We start from the raw sequence: 20672 nt of genomic DNA on the forward strand, positions 1-20672 counted from the left end.
GAGATTTCATAGGAAGTGTAGCCCCATCCAGCACAGGTTGGATCCCTATTCCCTGATATGCCTTCCAACTGAGCATACACGGCTTCGTTTTCTCTGGATTCAGCTTCAGATTTTTTTACCCTCATACTGTCTATTTGTAAAAACAGATACTGGTTTAGCACCAAAGCAGCTTTTTTGGAGTTATATGGAAAAGGGAGATAGCATTGGATGTAATCATCATAATGGTGACTTAACTCCAAAACTCTGGATGGAATCTTCCATCTTTTTCATATAGATGTTAGATAGCATAGGGAACCAATACAGGTTGAACAACAGACTGTCAGACTTTAACCCTGTTGAATTGGGTTCCAATTCTTCTAAGGCACATATTTTCCCTTGAGGTTTGAGCAAGTCTCACGTCCATTGATACTTATAAAATGAAAATGGCAAGATTATTGCAAGAGTGGCTATAAGTTTTTGAAAATATTGTATGTGTTCTAGAATATTATAGAAAACACAGTGTCGCAATATGTGATGCTATCAGTCTTATTCTGAGCAAGTCATGAGCGGATAAAGATAAGCTGAAGACTGAACAGAGTCCTTGTAGTCAATGCCCACCTCCTTGTCACAAACCAATGCACTGCAGTTTCTTTGGTAAAAAAAAAAACTTCATGTTGTCTGTTCAGTTTAAGCTGTCTGCTGTGGACACTAAGCTCAGGTATCTACTGTCTCAAGTTCCTTGTCATACACATCTTGACTTTGTGATGTCTCATGGGCCTTGTAGTCCCATTCCTAGTGCTATTGTGGCAGATGAGGAGGAAAATTTGGGATTTCCACCGGTTCAGCTTGAATCGGAGCCTCGCCACCTGGAGGATGTTTGTCCTCAGGAAGTTAACCAAACAAGCCTTGGGCAGAATTCTCCCCCGTTTTCCCAAAAGAACAATTATAATAGAGATAGAGGGGCGAGGGAGGCTAATCGCCGGAGCCTCAGAATCGCTGCCAGACAATTAGCTGATTAGGTCTGCTTCCCTTGGGAAATTCTAAGGAGTCATGCATCTGGACACAGTTTGGGTTTCACTTCTTGTTCTCCAGGGAAAGTGTTCTATTGGCGGGAAAACAAGACCCTATATAGGGGTTTTGCCGCAAGGGGAACCTTGCGGAGTCAATTTGTTCAGCTTGAGGAGAGAGATCGTGTGTAGACTTCGTACCCCAGTTCCCTGTTTCACGGATCAAGTTTTCAACCTAGCCTTGTTTCACGGATCAAGATTCCAGCCTTGCCTTGATTCACGGACTTCTATGGACTCAGTTCTTGTTTCATGTTTGCCTTGTTTCAAGTTTGATCTAGCCAAGATTCAAGCCTATTTTCCAGCCTTGTTGTCAAGCTACCCTGGACTTTAGAGACCCTGTCATTTCCCCACACTTTGCTTGGCAAAGTGTGTGTTTCGGTCAAGTGGATTATAACTTTGAACTCTAATATCTTATATTGGACATTATTTTCCTGGACTATATTTGACCTCATCTGAAAGGTCTGCTTCTGAACTATACTCTTCACTTGTTTTTATTGACTTTATATATTTCTTTAATAAAGATATTAGATAGATTCTGGTCTCTGCGCATGTGTGATGACTTATGGGCCATGTAGTCCCGTTCCTAGTACTGTTGTGACAGATGAAGAGGAAAACTTGGGTTTCCCACCGTTTCTGCCAGAATTGGAGCCCTTGCAGCTGCAGGATGTTTGCCCTCAAGAAGTCACACAAACAAGCCTTGAGGAGAAATCTCCCCCATTTTCTCGCTGCCTTTATTATAATCAAGATAGACACGCACGGGAGGCGACTCGCCGAAGCGCCCGAATAGCTGCCAGGCAATTAGATGATTAAGTCTGGTTCCCTTGGGAAAGTTTAAGGAGTCCTGCATCTGGACAGTTTAGGTTTCGGTTCTTGTTCCCCAGAGAAAGTCTGCTTTGGCGGGGAAAGATCCTATATAGATGCTTGGCCACAAGGATTCCTTGCGGAGTCAATTCGTCAGCTTCGGGAGTAGATTGTGTGTGGACTACGCTACTCCAGTTTCCAGGACCTTGCTCTCGTTTCCAGCCCTGCCTTGTTCCCCGGACCTCGCCACGGACCCTCGCCACGGACCCTGTTCTTGCTCCTCGCCTCTTGTTGCCTTGAATCAAGCCTTGTTTACCAAGAATCTAGTTTGCTTCCTAGCCTTGCATTAAACTCCATGGACTGAAGGACCTTGTCATCTCCCCTCACTTTGCTTGGCAAAGTGAGTGTTTCGGTTATTGGATTACAACTTTGGACCTTAATATTTCATATTGGACATTGTTTCCTTGGACTAATTTTGACCTTTCCTGAAAGGTCTACTTTTGAACTATTTCCTACACTTGCTTTTATTAACCTTATATATTTCCTCAATAAAGATATTAGATAGATTCTGGCCTCTGTGTATGGTTATTGGTGCTCTGCAGCCTGGGTCCTGACAGTTTGACTCCGCCACCTTAAGCACCAATTAACCTAGGCCAGAATGTCTACCGGAACCGGGGCGGGAGACCAACCACTCAGCTACACCATCGCCAAGGATGAAGTGGACAGAATCCGAGATATGCTCCATACGCAGGAGGGGGAAATACGGGGTTTGAAGGAACGCGGAACCTGTCTCCCTGCCCTGGCGTTGCCAACCAAGTTTTCTGGAGAAGCTTCCAAGGTTCATGTTTTCCGTCGTCAATGCCAGGCATACCTAGAAGCCCGTCAGGCCAAGTTTCCCTAAGAAGACATCAAGGTGGCGTGGATTTACAGTCTCCTAGACGGCCCAGCGGCCAATTGGGCCACGGCGCTGTTCGATGAAGCCTCCCCACACCTAAGTTCCGCGCAAAATTTCCTGAATCACCTTAAGGCGACTTGGGGGATCGAGGACAATTTAGAGGCGGCCGGCCACAAACTCCGGCGCCTTTCACAAGGGGACAGGCCCTTGTCCCAGTACATAGCCGAGTTCCGAGTGCTGGCTCAAAGCACCGGTTGGAATGACATAGCCCTCAGAGGACAGTTTCGGGAGGGTCTCAACATCGAGATGTTGGAAGAAATCTCCAAGGTGGATCCTCCAAATTCTCTTGAAGGACTTATTAACCAATGTTTACGAGCTGAAGTCATGCTTGCCAACAGAAAACAATGGCTCCGAGGCCAGAGTGGGAGAGCTGGAGCAAAACCTCCCGCTCCCGCCGGCATCCAGCCACGTCCAGTGTGGAGACCCCCGCCACCAGCCCCATACCCCAGAGAAAGCGGGGAGGTGCCGATGCAATTGGGCAACGTGCGACCCAGATTAGACGTCGCCGAGAAGGCCCGCCGACAACGTTTAAACCTCTGTTGGTACTGCGGAGACGGGGGCCACTTTGCCAGAGAGTGTCCAGCCAAAAGAAAGCCCGCCGCTCGTTTGGCGGCGGCGTCCTCCGTGGAGACGGAAGCGGCCGAGGCGGCTGGCGCAAAGCCGGCGGGGGAAGCCAGCGACCGGGCGTAGAGAGGCTCGCCAACCCGGTCAGAAACCCCACTCAAGAGCCGCCAACCGGGGTCCTATTTCTCCTAGTGGTCACCTTGTGGTCAGCGAAAAAAGGACCCGTCATGATCCATGCCATGATAGATTCAGGAGCAACAAACAATTTCATCGATAGAGAGTATGCCGACTCTCTGGGATTACAATATCACGATTTCAAGAACGCCCGGGTGGTGCAAGCCATAGATGGCCGCCCCCTAAAGACAGGTCCAGTAAGCCAATGGTCTGAACCCACCAGAATGTGGATAAGGGAACATATGGAAGAGATTTCCTTCTTTGTTACCGAAGTTCCTCACTTCCCTGTGATTTTGGGGATTCCATGGCTGACACTCCACGACCCCAGCATCTCTTGGACCAACAGAGAACTGCAGTTTGCTTCTAAATATTGCCAAAACCATTGTCTTGTAGCCAAGGTCTGCCATGCCACAGACGCTGAATCCATCATCACCTTGCCCAAGAAATACTCAGACTTTTCGGATGTTTTCAATGAGAAGGAAGCCGAGAAACTACCCCCGCATAGGCCTTATGATTGTGCCATTGACTTGGTGGAGGGGGCCCCGATTCCGCGAGGGCACCTTTACTCCCTAACGGAACCAGAGCAAGAAGCTCTCAGGGAGTTCATAGAGTCAAACCTCCGCAAGGGGTTCATCAGACCCTCTCAATCCCCAGCGGCTTCCCCGGTGATGTTTGTGAAAAAGAAGTCAGGGGACTTACGCTTGGTTGTGGACTATAGAGCATTGAATAATATCACGAAGCAGAACCGCTATCCCCTGCCTTTGATCTCGGACCTATTAGACCGGCTCCGAGGGGCCAAGGTTTATACCAAGCTGGATCTTCGGGGGGCTTAGAATCTAATTCGCATCAGGGAGGGGGACGAGTGGAAAACCGCCTTCCAGACTAAATTCGGATTATTCGAGTCCCTAGTCATGAATTTCGGTTTATGTGGAGCTCCCGCAACGTTCCAGCACTTTGTCAACGATATCTTTCAGGACTATCTAGATCGGTTCTTGATTATCTACTTGGATGATTTTTGGTGTGTTCTAGATCACAATCAGAACATGAGAAACACGTCAGAATGGTGTTACAACGTTTGCGGGATCATGGACTATATGCCAAGTTGGAAAAATGCGCCTTTGATCTTGAAGAGGTTGATTTCCTGGGTTACCGTGTCTCGCCACAAGGGCTCTCCATGGACCCGGCAAAAGTTTCAGCAGTATTGGAATGGCGGGCGCCAACCAACAAGAAAGAGGTGCAACGGTTCTTGGGGTTCGCGAACTACTACCGCAAGTTCATTCCAGACTTTGCCCGCTGGTCTGACCCAATCACCAGCTGCATCCGTGGAAAACAGCCTTTCTGCTGGACGGAGCAAGCAGAGAAAGGGTTCCAGCAACTAAAGAAATTATTCACGTCCCAGCCAATTCTACAGCACCCGGATCCTAAAACCCCTTTTGTTGTGCAGGCTGACGCCTCCGATGTGGCAATTGGAGCTGTACTCTTGCAACCAGTGGGAGACCATCTTCACCCTTGTGCCTTTTACTCCCGTCAACTAACAGCCCCAGAGAGAAATTACACTATTTGGGAAAAGGAGCTTTTGGCCATAAAGGCAGCCTTTGAAAATTGGAGACATTGGTTAGAAGTGGCCAAATTTCCCATTGAGGTCCATACTGATCATCGGAATTTAGAGCATCTAAGAACTGCCCGCAAGTTAAATCAGAGGCAGCAGCGCTGGGCTTTATTCTTTGAGCGTTTTGACTTCCAGATCCATTATGTAACCCCAGCTCAGACCAAGCAAGCAGATGCTCTATCACGGAAACCAGAGTATGCTGCAGGGCGCAGAGAGACCTTTGAATCCCAATTGCTGCAGCCCGAGAACTTTGCCACGCTCACAGTGGGGAACACCAAATCCACTCCAATTGAATCAACTCCCTCTACCCCAGGGCCCCTTTGTGCTCAGGAAATCAGAGCCAGTCAACAGGCGGATGCCTGGGCTCAAGAACAAATTCGCCAAGGACTACATTTTCCTTTTTCACTTAAGGATGGGTTACTTTGCTACAGAAATCACGTCTACATCCCTCCAGGACCAGGCAGAGAAAAGGTGCTTCGTCTGTGTCATGACTGCAAGCCAGCAGGGCATTTTGGACTATTTAAAACCATGCATTTGATCCTACGAGATTTTTGGTGGCCCAAGGTCCGCAAGGATGTAGAAAAATATGTCAACACCTGCCCGGTATGCCAGCGTTCCAAGACAAGAAGGGAGAAGCCCTCAGGGCTTCTGCATCCCCTTCCTACTCCATCTCGTCCATGGGAAATAATCTCTGCGGATTTTATCACTGATCTACCACCGTTCCTTGGATTCACCACGATCCTAGTAGTGGTGGACCTTTTTACCAAATTGGCCCATTTCATTCCCTGCGATGGCCTCCCCACGGCCAAGGAGACTGCAGATTTATTCCTTCAACATGTTTTCAGACTACATGGATTGCCCAAGAGTTTAGTCACAGACCGTGGATCTCAATTCACCTCTCGTTTCTGGAAGGCACTACAGAAACTATTGGGCATAGACTCTCGTTTATCTTCAGCTCACCATCCCCAAATGGATGGGCAAACCGAGCGCACCAATGCCACTTTGGAACAATACCTTCGCTGTTATGTAAACTATCAGCAGGACAATTGGGCTTCCCTGTTACCACTGTCAGAGTTTGCCTACAACAATGGTGTCCAGGATTCAACTAAGGAAACCCCGTTCTTTGCAAACTACGGCTTCCATCCACGTTTCTTTCCTCCTGTCATTGAAACCTCAGAAGTCCCCGCAGCGGAGGACTGGTTACAAGAACTCACAGCGGTGCAACAACTATTGCTCCAGCAACTGGACCAAGCCAAGGAGGACTATAAACGCCACGCTGACAGTCATCGCCAGCCGGGCCCCGAGATCAAGGTAGGAGATCGGGTTCTTTTGTCCACTCGCTTTTTGCCCTCCCACCGTCCCTGCCGGAAGCTAGATGCCCGTTACATTGGTCCTTATCCAGTGGTGGCGTAACTTAACCCCGTGACTTTCAAACTTCAACTTCCGCACTCCATGCGCATTCATCCAGTGTTTCATCGCTCCCTGCTCCTTCCGGCGGAAGGTGTGCGCCCTGATGCAGACCGGCCGGCCCCCACTCCTGTTTTGGTAGATGGGGAGGAGGAATTCGAGGTTCAGGACATTCTAGATTCTCGCTTCCGCCGCCGCCGCCTTCAGTATCTCATTGACTGGGTGGGTTTTGGCCCCGAAGAACGCTCTTGGGAAGACGCTTCTACAGTCCATGCTCCCGATTTAGCCCGCCGCTTCCATCAGGCCTACCCCGCCAAGCCGCGGCCCCGCACCTCGGGTGAAGAGCCCATTTTGGAGAGGGGCCTTGAGGAGGGGGATAGTGTGATGACTTATGGGCCATGTAGTCCCGTTCCTAGTACTGTTGTGACAGATGAAGAGGAAAACTTGGGTTTCCCACCGTTTCTGCCAGAATTGGAGCCCTTGCAGCTGCAGGATGTTTGCCCTCAAGAAGTCACACAAACAAGCCTTGAGGAGAAATCTCCCCCATTTTCTCGCTGCCTTTATTATAATCAAGATAGACACGCACGGGAGGCGACTCGCCGAAGCGCCCGAATAGCTGCCAGGCAATTAGATGATTAAGTCTGGTTCCCTTGGGAAAGTTTAAGGAGTCCTGCATCTGGACAGTTTAGGTTTCGATTCTTGTTCCCCAGAGAAAGTCTGCTTTGGCGGGGAAACAAGATCCTATATAGATGCTTGGCCACAAGGATTCCTTGCGGAGTCAATTCGTCAGCTTCGGGAGTAGATTGTGTGTGGACTACGCTACTCCAGTTTCCAGGACCTTGCTCTCGTTTCCAGCCCTGCCTTGTTCCCCGGACCTCGCCACGGACCCTCGCCACGGACCCTGTTCTTGCTCCTCGCCTCTTGTTGCCTTGAATCAAGCCTTGTTTACCAAGAATCTAGTTTGCTTCCTAGCCTTGCATTAAACTCCATGGACTGAAGGACCTTGTCATCTCCCCTCACTTTGCTTGGCAAAGTGAGTGTTTCGGTTATTGGATTACAACTTTGGACCTTAATATTTCATATTGGACATTGTTTCCTTGGACTAATTTTGACCTTTCCTGAAAGGTCTACTTTTGAACTATTTCCTACACTTGCTTTTATTAACCTTATATATTTCCTCAATAAAGATATTAGATAGATTCTGGCCTCTGTGTATGGTTATTGGTGCTCTGCAGCCTGGGTCCTGACAGCATGGTTATTGGTGCTCTGCAGCCTGGGTCTTGACAGACTTGCACATCTGTTGCAGATTGAGAATGAAGGCACCATATAATTATATTTACAGATCAGACCAGCTCTTCCACAGCATTAGTACAAGCATAGGTTGAATGGAGAGAAGGGACAAATATACAACAGAGAAACAACCAGAGAAGTTTACTTTATTAATTACAAATGTTATTGATTGGTCTCATTGTGTCTATGTGCACTCAAGATGTATATCTCCTATCCGCATACGCACAGGTACATACACAGACTCTGTGAAAGAGTAATAACATTATGTATAAATTGTAAGCTTTTTTTATAAAAAAAATCTCCTTCTCAGCAGGAAACATAATGTATCCACTATCCAATAGTACACAGTCACATGCAGTTTACAGTTCACAAATTATTGCACATTTAAAAAGACAAAGACAAATTCATAGATTCCAAAAATGACGCAGGGATGTGAGGAGGAAGAAAATGGTATCCTCGATCAATGTTTATCCAAGAAATAGTATTTAATAAATCACTGCAACACCTGCATAACTACATTCCACAAAGAAATGGCAGGTGCAAGAGCAGAGAGAGCATTGATAAAACCCAGATCCAAATAATTCCTTCTGCTTGCATCTCCACTGCAGCCCCTTCCAAATCAATTCAAGAATTGTAAGGTTTTTTATCCAGTAAGGTTTACAGTTCTCCAACCTGCAGTCATATTTCAACAACACAGTTCTGGGCTTTTTACACATTTGAAAATAAATTATTTATTTTTGTCCATTCATTCTTACACATGCAAAGGGCTTTCTACAATCATATAATGCTATGAAACAAAGTAAACTGAGTGGGTTCGTAAGATAAAGTATTGAAAACCTACGATTAGGGACTAGTTTTATTAAGATCAGCTATAAATACACAACATTGTGAAGAGCCAGGGCTGACTAGGTGTTTAGACTCTAAGTCTACACACTGATGTAGCAGAATTAGTTCTATTCTACTGTACCAGGTACAACATGGAATTTAGATTATACCTAGGACTGCTGAGACAAAACATTCTCCATGCGTTTAGTGATGTTTTTCAAATTGTAAATTCACAACTTTATTTATTTGCTTTAAGATGCATTAGCTATCCTATAACAAATGTCTCTCAAGGCAAAATACAGTAACATAGAATCCAAAAATCCATGTAAAGCCAATGCAAAATGAGCACAACACAGGAATGAATTAAAACTAAGAGACTGAAAACAGAGATCAACCCTTCTAAGAGCTAAAAGAGTAACAGAGTTAAAAAATTTTTTACAAGAACAGAGCTGTATAATTGTATAGAGGATTATAAAATTGGTGAGAATAAAAAAAATGTGCCTAATACCAAAGGGAAAATAAAGGAAGTGCCAGGTGAAGCTTGTTGTGGGATGGCATGCCAGCATTGACGTGTTGCCAGGATTTGTGTTCAGCCTTAGCAAAAGATTACTCATTACAGAAGCAACAAATGTAAATAAAAATTATTAGTTTTAATATTAACAAAAATAGTTTTTACATTAGCAAAAGCTCATTAGTAATTTTGGATGGTGCACTAGAATTCTATAGCTTTCTTCACGAGCACAGTATCAGTGTTTGCATTTATACAAAGAAATACACAGGCTACATAGGGTGAAATTTGCAACATCTCTTGCAATGAACCACATGGGAAGTTACATGTTTAGAGAGAAAACTCTATTTAATTTGATAATTAATATCAGAAGGCAGAAATTTGAAATGATGGGTAAAGAAATATGCAAAGTGAATTGGTGCAAAAGGCAACTGAATTGCTTAGCTGTAGAACAGCAAAAAATGTTCCATCTGTGAGAAGTATCAGGGTTCCTCACATACAAATGTTAATGATTTCAGGTTTGGGGAAATGCAGTTTTTCTCAGTGCCACATTATATTCCAAAAATATAACATTAAAGGTTGCCACGTTTGCAGTCACAGCCCAAAAAATCAGAGCTAAATTAGTAAAGTCCACAGCGGAGGCTAGAAATGGAAATGGAGATATTCAATAAATAACAAAGCTTGATAAGATTTGATTACATGTGATGCAGTAAGTTAAAATAAGACACTTACAACAATACAGTAAATAAGCATGATAAAACTGAATATATACATCATATTTCCTTATCACCCCTTCAATTTACCCCGATCAGCCCCACATATGTGGTTCTCAAACGTATTGTTTTGCTTAAATACAGAGCTGATTTTATATGTTATTTTTTGGTCTTGGCCACACATAAAATACGTTGTTCTGATGTGAGATTCCCAATACATTGTTTGGTTGATATATGAACCAAGGTACAAGTCTCTCACCTTCTGGTACAATTTACAGTCAAATAATATGTGTGCTGTATCCTCAATTTCAGGTGCTCCGCAGATATAAATTTGTTCACTATAAGGGATGCTGTTCAATCTCCCATATCTGACCATTGTCTCAAGTTGATCAAGTGGAAATGGAGATAGTTTGGGAAATTACACTGCTACTGTAATTTTAGAGAGCCAATATATGGAATAAGTTTTAATGTTTATATTGTAAAGTGTTTATTGTACTTTTAAAAGTTATACATTATTTGATTTCATGACCTATGGCTGGTACAATAAACAATTCAAACAGTGCCACTTTCAGGATCAGTGTGAAAGCCGTGTGCAATGAATGGAAAACCAATGGCTAATTGTTCATGCAACATCCTTCTTCCCAAACCTGATATTTCAGAAAAAAATTCATTAGCATGATTGTAGCTGAACAAATGTAGTATTTAAATTTCCATGTCTAAACAAAAAAGATATTTGCTCAGCTGTGGAAGTCCAATGATAACTCCTTATAATAGTGGGTAAATGTTCCATATAAGCAGGCAGTGCAAGTACCAGCTTGAGCCTAATTAGTTAGGGAATCAAGAAGAATTTTAAATGTTAATTAGGAAAGAAGCATCCTACTGTATGTGCCTAATTTACTGTACAGGATTAATTTATCTGAGCCAGCATGAAGCAATTAAGGAGGCCCTGATTATATTTTCAGGAGGCTTGTATTAACATTGTCCTAATTGAGAATGTATTGATCTGTGTTCTCCCAGACGGCAGTGTGGCTTTGCTTGAGCTTGAAACACTGAAAACCTACTAATGATTTGGAGAGAAACAATATTTGTAGCTTGCCTGGACAAAACCAACTCAATTTTTATTTTGAACATGCCTTATTGCAGAAACCCTCTGTACAGCAGAAATAGATATTTCCATTTTTTAAAGATAGTACAGTGCAACTCCCTTATCAATGGATTCAATACTGATGGCTTCAGTTACCTACACTTCAAAAAAATATCCACCCAGAGGCATTTATGGGACTCTTGGGCCCTCCATTGTCGTTCTGTGGTATGTGTCTCACCCAGGTATAGTCAAAATACTAATTTTTCTATTATTCATTGTTTCAGGTATCTATGGTGTGTGTGTGTGTATTGGAACATATTCCCTAAGGATATAGGAAATCAGTACTGTATGTTCTTTCTTTTTTGTTGATGTGTACCTTCAAGTCATTTCCAACCTATGGCAACCCTAAGACAAACACTAGATTTTCTTTACAAGATTTGTCCAGAGATGGCTTGCAGAGCTGCCTACCCTGGATGGCGAGACACTATGTCTGTCATCTTCTGTAAAAAGTCTTGGTGTCTTATTGGACCCTCTGCTCACAATGGAGGCCCAGGTCTCTGCTGTGAGCAGATCTGTGTTTTTCCATCTACGTCAGGCTAGGCGACTGGCTCCCTACCTATCTAGGAACGACCTGGCTACGGTGATCCAGGCGACGGTCATCTCGAGGCTTGACTACTGTAACGCCCTCTACATTGGCCTTCCTCTGTCAGTGATCCGGAAACTGAAGCTGGTGCAAAATACAGCGGCTCGTCTTCTCACCGGGGTGCCGGCGAGGTGGCGTATCACCCCAATTCTACAACAGCTGCACTGGCTACCGATTGAGTACCGGATTACTTTCAAGATACTGGTTCTAACCTTTAAGGCCTTACATGGTTTGTGGTCGGTGTACCTGAGGGCCCGTTTATCCCCCTACCAACCCCAGAGATTACTTCGGTCCGACGACCAAATTTGCTTGAAGTCCCTAACATACGGACTTATCATTTGTCTTCCACTAGGCAGAGAGCCTTCTCAATTGTAGCCCCTCATTTATAGAATGCCTTGCCAGTTGAAACTCGAGCTATCCGAGACCTACTTGCCTTTCAGAAAGCCTGCAAAACCTTTCTCTTCTGACATGCTTTCAATGGGTGAAAAACTCGGGGCTATGTCTGTTTTTATTGTTGTTTTTATTGTTATTTTAAAGTTAAGTGTATTGTTTTAATCTATTTCTGTAAACCGCTCCGAGCCAAACTGGGAGTAGCGGTATACAAGTCTAATAAATAAATAACATAAAATTGCCTTCCACTGAGGTTAAAAGAACGTGATTTTCCCAATGGATTTCCACAGCTGAGCAGGACTTTGAACCCTGGTCATCAGAGTCCTAGTCCAGCACTCAAACACTACCATATTTGAAGTATCTACCCATATATTCAGTATCTTGCATATTCAAAAGGACTGTGGGGAAGTAAAACTCAATCTGTTCCCTAATGCATCTTTCCTTGGTGAAGAAAGTGTTTTCAAAACTTCAAGGAAGGGCAAAATCAAGTACATGCAAGATCTGCATTTTAATACCAGCTTGCTTTTGATGTGAAAGTGGCCCAATGAGGGATTGAAGTCTTTTGCAAGTTGGTTCTGAATAGGTTGATTTGTGTTCTGGTGCATCTATGATATAATTCTTTGTTTTATATACTTTATTTTATTTTCAATTTGTTTCCAACTTTTCCTCTTTGCTTTAAATGTAACATGTGCTTTTAAATCATATTTTCCTGCTGCCTTTGAATGTAAAATTATAGTATATTTTCTAATTACAATTGTTATTTTGTTATGCGACTTAATGATTTGCAAACTGATGGTATCAGCAGAATGTGTTTTACAAGTGGCTTACAAATCAAACAAATAGATAAATGCAGGGGCTACTGTGGATTACCATATCAGTGGAGACATGAAGCTAGATTTTATATTAACTTTAAGGGAGCTGTCTAATGTGCTGAACCTAATTTGAGAATAGGCTTCATTATCTTGGAAAGCTACTTGAAATTTCAGGCTAAAATCTGAAGCAAATTCACTACCCCCTTGCATGGGAGCTATCACTAAACCAGTGATGGTGTAGTAAAAATCCCCTGGAGTTCCATGAGTTTTGCCTCTTGCTGAGTGTTCCTAGCATTGCACTTTGTATAATACAAGACAAGAAATTAACTCTGGTCTGAAATTTTCAGCTTCAGCCTGACTTATTACTAAGCCCAGGGATGTTGGTTTAATTACTAGATATTTGCACAATACTGATCAATCTATATAGTCCCAGTTTAGTTTTAAATGATTCTTGGTGTACTCAGAGATGTCATTCAGTGTTCCCTAGGAATTTGGTGGCCTCTTCATACTCTTCTTTGACACTGAATCTTACTTTTGCATGAAGGTGGTGAAGAAGATGGGAGTACATCCCTTCTGAAAGTACATGCTGTGACTGGAGGGCATGGTTCTTTGACACAGTTCAGCTGGTGGCTTCAAAGTGATCTGGGTAGTAAATGTGACCCAAATTTTAGTCTGAACTGCCACCATTGCAGGCTCACTTGGTGAGGGCATGAGAGAGAGCCTTCTCAGTGACCGCTCCCACCTTCTGGAACTCCCTTCCATGGAAGGCTAGGCTGACTCCTTCCCTGCTTTTCTTTTGCTAACAGTTGAAGACCTTTTATTTCCGCAAGCTTTTATTGTATCAGCAGGGTTGGGTTTTATTGTATCAGCAGGGTTGGGTTTTATTAGGCATGTTTTATATATCTTTTCACTTTTGTACATTTTCAATTGTTTTTAAAATGTATTACATGTTTTTTTATTGTTTTTACATTGGGTAGGGTGTATTTTTTAAATTTATTGTTTTCACAAGATGCCTTAGGGAGGTGTCTGCATATAAATAAAATAAAGTTACTATTGAAGTCACTGTAGCCCAACCATAAAATTAATGCAGTAGCATATGAAACTTCTTTTAAGTTTGGACTAAAATATGGGAGGGTCATTGCATGGGAGTCCCCAGCCACCACAGTCATGCAGGACATGTTATCTATGTGCAATAGCATCCTGAACACTTCTAGAATAAACTAGCATTAGAGCTGGATGGATTATAGAGGAAACTTCCTTTTCAGGTTCCTAATGTTGTCATTTTATACACAAATAAGGAGCCGTTTTATCTCTTTTTAAAGAATAACTTTTGAAGTCAGGGGCTATTACCTAGACTCCCAGGTGAGACAAATAAGAAGAATATTTTAGATTGGTTACAGAACAAAAACACTTACCATTTGTAGATGACACCATTAGTCAAATTAATCATAATTATTTTTCCTTCAAGTGTTCTGCTAGTAGTTTCACTCTATTATTTTCTTCATTCCAGGACTCTGAATTTGACCCATTGAAGTTTACTAGCATCATTGAATGTGAAGAACCAAATAATGACCTTAGTAGGTTTCGAGGCTTCATGTGAGTATAACCAGAAATTTCATCTATTCATGAAATGTTGCTCTATAGGTTTCTGAAACATTTATTTATAAAGCCAAGAGTTTGGTGGACATAATACATGACTCAGTGGAGACGACTGTAAAGTTTGGTAAAGCTGAAAGTAGTAAGTGAAAGACCACATTCCAGAGGGATTGACTCGGTCTAGGAAGCCATGACCTGGAGTTTGCAAGATCTGAGCAGGACTGTTAATAGTACAGTCTTGTAGGTCCTCACTCATAGGGTCATCATGGATTGAAAATGAAGACAACCGTGTGTTTTTTCAATTCACAAACATGTATGTAGGTGGAGAGAGAGCCAACTGAAATTACCTTAAAGAAAGTAAGGAAAGATGGCTTTATCTATTTTCTGTCCATGTCCATTTGAAGTGTATTCATTATTGTTGTTCGACTTGAAGTTGTTTCTGATTTATGGCAACCCTAAGGTCAATCATGAGCCCATTTTAGCAACATTTGTTCAGATGGAATTTGTCTTTCCCTTTCTCTGAGACTAAGGGTGTATCTACACTGTAAAATTATTGCAGTTTGACACCACTTAAACTACAATTGCTCAGTGCTATGAATCATGGAAGTTGTAGTTTTACAAGGCCTTTTAGCCTTCTCTACCAAAGAGTGCTGGTGCCTCACCAAACTACAACTCTAAGGATTACATAGTATTGAGCCATAACAGTTAAAGTGGTGTCAGACAGCATTAATTCTACAGTGTAGATGCAACCCTAAGTGAGCATAACTTAACCTGACATCACCAAGTGGGTTTCCATAGCCAGGCAACAATCTGAATCGCAGTCTTCAGAGTCGTGGTCCAATGCTCAAAACACTATACCATGCTGACTCCATATGTCAAAAACAAACAGACAAAAAAGCCTATTTTCTTTCTGTAATCATGTGCAATTTTAAATATGGTTTTTATATAAATTTGTATTTTTGAAGTAGTTATAAAATATGCATCTTGCTGCAACACAAGTAGTGGCTTCAAGCTAGCTAGAGTCTGGCCATGAAAAACAGGATTTTTGCTGATTTTATGTTATATAAAAGAAACCCTTCATTGGCTGTTCTGTTATTGATAAGACCTGAACAGCCTGGAATAGCTAGCTGACTACTCCTTTTTGCTTTTTCCCTTGAGAAAGGCTACTTAAATTAACAAATAGTTCTTCTAAATGATCCATCTATAAAATGTATCACTAGGGACAGGTTTGACAGCCAAACATACTACTTTCTCCATTAATCCAATAGTCTTTCATAAAAGAAACAATTAATGTGATGAATTTTCAACACGAATGTAATTTTTTTAAATTAAGTGTATGGGGTTTCTCCTAAAATATCATACTTACTCAATTCTTATCCACACTTTTTTTTACTAAATTACCTTCCTAAAATTAGGGTGTGCATTAGATTCACGTAATATGGTGAATGGGGCTCCTGGTGGCACAGTGTTAAAGCGCTGAGCTGCTGAACTTGCGGACCAAAAGGTGCCAGGTTCAAATCCCGAGAGCGGAATGAGCGCCCGCTGTTAGCCCCAGCTCCTGCCAACCTAGCAGTGTGAAAACGTGCAAATGTGAGTAGATCAATAGGTACCGCTCCGGCAGGAAGGTAACGTTACTCCATGCAGTCATGACCTTGGAGGTGTCTACTGGCAACGCCGGCTCTTTGGCTTAGAAATGGAGATGAGCACCAACCCCCAGAGTTGGTCACGACTGGACTTAACGTCAGGGGAAAACCTATACCTTTATCTTTTTAGTATGGTAAATACTTTTTTGAGTTTCAGGATTTTGAAAATTGAGGTGCGCATTAGATTCAATGTCACATTAGTTTTGAGTAAATACATGTATATACTGTGGCCTAGTGTTTAGTTGTTATGCAAAGAATGGGCTAATTCTGTTGTGACCCACCCACGCCCACTATGTGGATGTTCTCTCCATTGAGATTAAGCAAACTCCCAATAACTTTATCTCAGCTACTGTATTTACTCTGTTTTGTATTATGAACTGCTTTGCTATATATTTTAAAAGCATAGGATATAATTTTAAAAGAGAAGAACCATAAACAATAAGTGACACATGTATTTTGCATGCATCAAATATATTTTGGAACTAAGCATTACCTTACTATATGTGTAATCTGTAGAGTAATTATAGTTTGCTCCATAAATTAGTCTAAGAGCTGTACATCAGGTCAGTTTGTATCAAAATTCACAAAAGCCAAACCTCTCAAACATCACTATTAGCAAAAAGCAAATGCACTAATGAACTCATATGACTGATAGCATGAATCTGTTAGTCTAATGCTTCTGTACTCAGCAGTGGCTCAGGACAGAATGAAGGCAAGATCTGTGAAAAGTTTGAAGTGAAAGTACTTCAGAGGACTAGTACATAGAGGAAATTAAACTCAAGACCATTAGATAAATTGAACAAGTTAATAAATTATGAAACAAAGACAAACCATTTTAGGAAGATATGTTAAAACAAAAATGTACATGGAAAGGCTGTTAAAGCTCAACACAGGTCTGCTTCTTCTAGGTCAATGACATCAGTCGGTAGAATGAAGGAATTCTTTTTCATTCCTTGGGCTAAATCTCCAACTATTTTGCTCGTATGAGAATATTAAAGTCTTTGTGTTAATGTAAACACAAGAGCTATTATGCTGGATTATATCAGGGTTCCATCTTGTCCATCATCCTTTTCCCAAAGCTATCAACTCAAAGTCTCCAGTAATCCCATAAAAGGGCTTGAAAGCAACTAGGCTGTTCTCTCCCCAACTGTATCTTTCAAATCTATCCAAAGTAAGGGTATTGCCACATCTTGAGGAAACAGATTGCGTAATGACATGTTGTGTGAAGAAATACTTCCATTTTGCTGTCCTAAACTGCACCCAAACATTTAATTGAGTGAATAGCATTTCAATTCAATCTATTTTTAAAATTTCAGTCCAGACCCCAACCTGCAGTTTATGACTTTCATTGCTACCTGATATCTCAAACATCTTGGTATTTTTCAATTTGCACATTTCTTATAACCCTTTTGGTTATCTTAATACCGATACTCCACTAATATGGATTAGCAAATTCTTAATCCCTTCAACCATTGTTTTAGCCATGTACTGAAATCCCTTATTTACGGTCTAGACTGGGCAGCATGAGTAAAGGAGAGCATTTCCAAAGATGTCATTCTGAATCCAAGAATAGCCTATTGAAATACTGACCAACACATATTTTGGTGCCTCAAATATTAACCGTTTCTGGGTATATTTGACTTGCTGATTCCAAAAATGGCACCAGTTTTCCCCTATAAGGTCTAGTTTTTGAGAAACAGAAGATATGCCATATATCAGTCTTCATCTGCTCACCTGTAAAAATCATGATAACCATATCTAAGAAACTAGTGCTGATAAGGTATATCCAAAGCAATTTTCTGAATCAGTGCCCCCAAATGACCCCAGAAACAGGCCTAAAAAATGAAGATACCAAGAAAGTTATTTTTGATGGTCTGTGTTTTAGAATAATGAACCAACACACATGTAAAACTCATTGTTTCAGTGGGTCTTACATAGGAATAAAATGCTGATCAATGTACATCTTACTGCCAGGATTTCAAAACTACATTATCCATTGCCATTGGTGGTACCTTTATCATGATTTTAAATTGCTTCCCACCCTCTTTCTAACAACTCCTGGGTATAGCTCTGTGACTGTCAACAGCTTTTGCATCTGGCGGACACATCTGCATGTCTACACACCTTCCACAAACACCTTATAGTTATCAAATAATAATTGTACCTTTGTTTTTTATAGTTTACAAATGATCATTGTGCCTCTTTCTAGAATCTGGGTGTTATAGTCTAAAAATTCAAATTATGGTGTTGTGATTCTTTAAAGTTAAAGAGAACATGTTGGTGCCAATGTGTGATTTAAATCTTCTTTGGATTTTATCATCTGATCTGGACTTATTTGAGCTGCATAGAAAGCAATATTATTAACTGAAAAATATTATTAACTGTTTGTGAGTGAATGTTTTTACAGCATTCACACTCAATTTATCTTGAGACATATACTTGCTATTTGACATTGAATAACTTTGGTAATGTTTTGAATATTTTCTGAAAGCATTTATAGAAATGCATACTTTAATGATATCAGTGTATTTCTGACAGAACGGTAAATAGCCATCCATATTTATCTTTTCAGACATTTACAGTTTGCTTTGTTGCTCTAGCAAGAATTCAGTTCTCTTGAGAAATATGTTCCCCTGAAAATGGCCCAGTTAAAAAATATGTAAAAACATAACTACTGGCAATTTTCGAACAGAAATGTTTAATGTATAAATAGTTTCAAAATGACTGCCATCAGTTCTCCATTTTAATGTATTCTTTTTGGCGCATTTGACCAATCTGGCAAAGAACAGCTAATATCAGTGCAGTGCTACAGTATCTATCATCTCTGTGTTGACGAAAAGAAGCATAGGGGAAAACTCCAAACGATGTCAGTCAGGCATTCAGGACAAAAGGGTCATAGCCAGCAGCCTCTTTCTGAGGTTCTCTAAACTATCATGTGATTTGAAGCAAAGATATGATTAGATTTCCCTGAGAAAGTTTGAGTCATACTCTGTTCTTATCTTTGTTCTGATCAAAAATTAGTATTCTTGAGCCTTCATTTATTATTATGCTATGATTGAACCCTATAAAATGTCTGTATCAGACAAATTAGTAGAAGAGCTAACCCATATGCAACCAAGGAAAGGCTCATGAAATCATAGAATCATAGAATCATAGAATAGTAGAGTTGGAAGAGACCTCATGGGCCATCCAGTCCAACCCCCTGCCAAGAAGCAGGGAATTGCATTCAAAGCACCTTTCCTTGGTTGCACCTACACTGTAAAATTAACTACCATGGCTCAATGATATGGAATCATGGCCATTGTAGTTCTACAAGGCCTTCTCTGAGAAAGAACATTAGTGCCTCACTAAACTACAAATCCCAGGGTTCCATAGCATTGAGCCATGGCAGTTAAAGTGGTGTCAAACTGCATTAATTCTACAGTGCAGATGCACTCCTTGATCTCATTTTTTATCTTACTTTAACAGGTCTCACATATACTTATTATAATTAGGGGATGAAAACAGGAATAAGAAAATTAAAAATACTGGGATTCTTAGAAAGTAGCTATGGTCAATAGCAGCTCACACTTAGGTTATAGATGCATCCCTTGACATCACTTTTTATCTTGCTTTAATCAGGCCCCACAAATACTTTTGATAATTTGGGGCTGAAAACAGGAATAAAAAGCATAAAGCATTGTGATTCTTAGAAAGTAGCTGTGATCAACAACATCTCACAATTAGTTTGTTATCTGTGACTATTAAAAAACGAGTTAGTCTTCTGCAGCAACAGAGAGCTTTTTGTTATCCACCTATTCCAGATCCTGTAAAATATAAATTCATTCTCTCTTACAAGCTATTCTATTCCTTTACCAGTTGCACTGGGGTTTTCTGTTCCCATCCTTCAACAGTCAGTCAGTGTTTTTTGTTCTGTTGTCATTTGGCTGTTTAGGTTGGGGAATGGACAGGGCAACTAGAGGTTGGTTAGTTGTTTCTTGCAAACCCAAGTTTTCATCAAACCTGCTCATGTCTCTGGTGCTGTTTCGGCCTTGTGGGAACTAGGACTGCTCTTAGTATGGATGATTTAGAGTGGAACACTTCTGGCCTGACTGATGCAAACATGCAGAATTTTGCACTACTGACAACTTCACATCTCTTTGGGGAAAAGTGTACGAAAACCTATTACCGGTCATCTTTTTTCTGTATCTGCCATGTATGTATATTTTTTTTCTCAAGGCTCAAACTACCTTGGCAACCGTGTCATCTCACAAATACAAGTTCCTCATGTTTCTGCTGACACAGTAAGCAAGGATAACTGATAGTCGGCAGTTAATATAAGAGGACATTATTTCACTTACTAAGAGCTTTTCATTTATTTTAGCTATCTATATTCCTTTCTATCTGTTTATCTCTCTGAGTTTCTAAATAAATCATAACAATGAAGGCAATGGGACTGAAAACACTTCAGAATGAGTTACAGTGTGCATTATTAAAAAGCAATAATTTCCTCACATTCAGAAGCGTAACTGCAAGGTTTTAGAAATTATTAAATGTTCTTCCCACTTCATATTCATCAAGGTGGAAGGAAAAAAATCCATGTGAAATTATGAAAAACTCTACTGAAGTGCTT

At 41.3% G+C, this 20672-nt stretch overlaps 1 protein-coding gene across 2 annotated transcripts in view; it reads left to right on the plus strand.

Moving 5' to 3' along the window:
- Window positions 1-20672, plus strand: part of atp10a (ATPase phospholipid transporting 10A (putative)) — a 168001-nt gene that overhangs the window by 95676 nt on the left and 51653 nt on the right. For both annotated transcript variants that reach the window (XM_062975364.1, XM_008107099.2), the window contains exon 3: window positions 14332-14417. In XM_062975364.1, coding sequence (XP_062831434.1) covers window positions 14332-14417 — 86 coding nt within the window. The remainder of the gene's footprint in view (window positions 1-14331; window positions 14418-20672) is intronic.

This window comes from Anolis carolinensis, chromosome 3 (assembly GCF_035594765.1).
Source record: "Anolis carolinensis isolate JA03-04 chromosome 3, rAnoCar3.1.pri, whole genome shotgun sequence".
Classification (NCBI taxonomy): domain Eukaryota; kingdom Metazoa; phylum Chordata; class Lepidosauria; order Squamata; family Dactyloidae; genus Anolis; species Anolis carolinensis.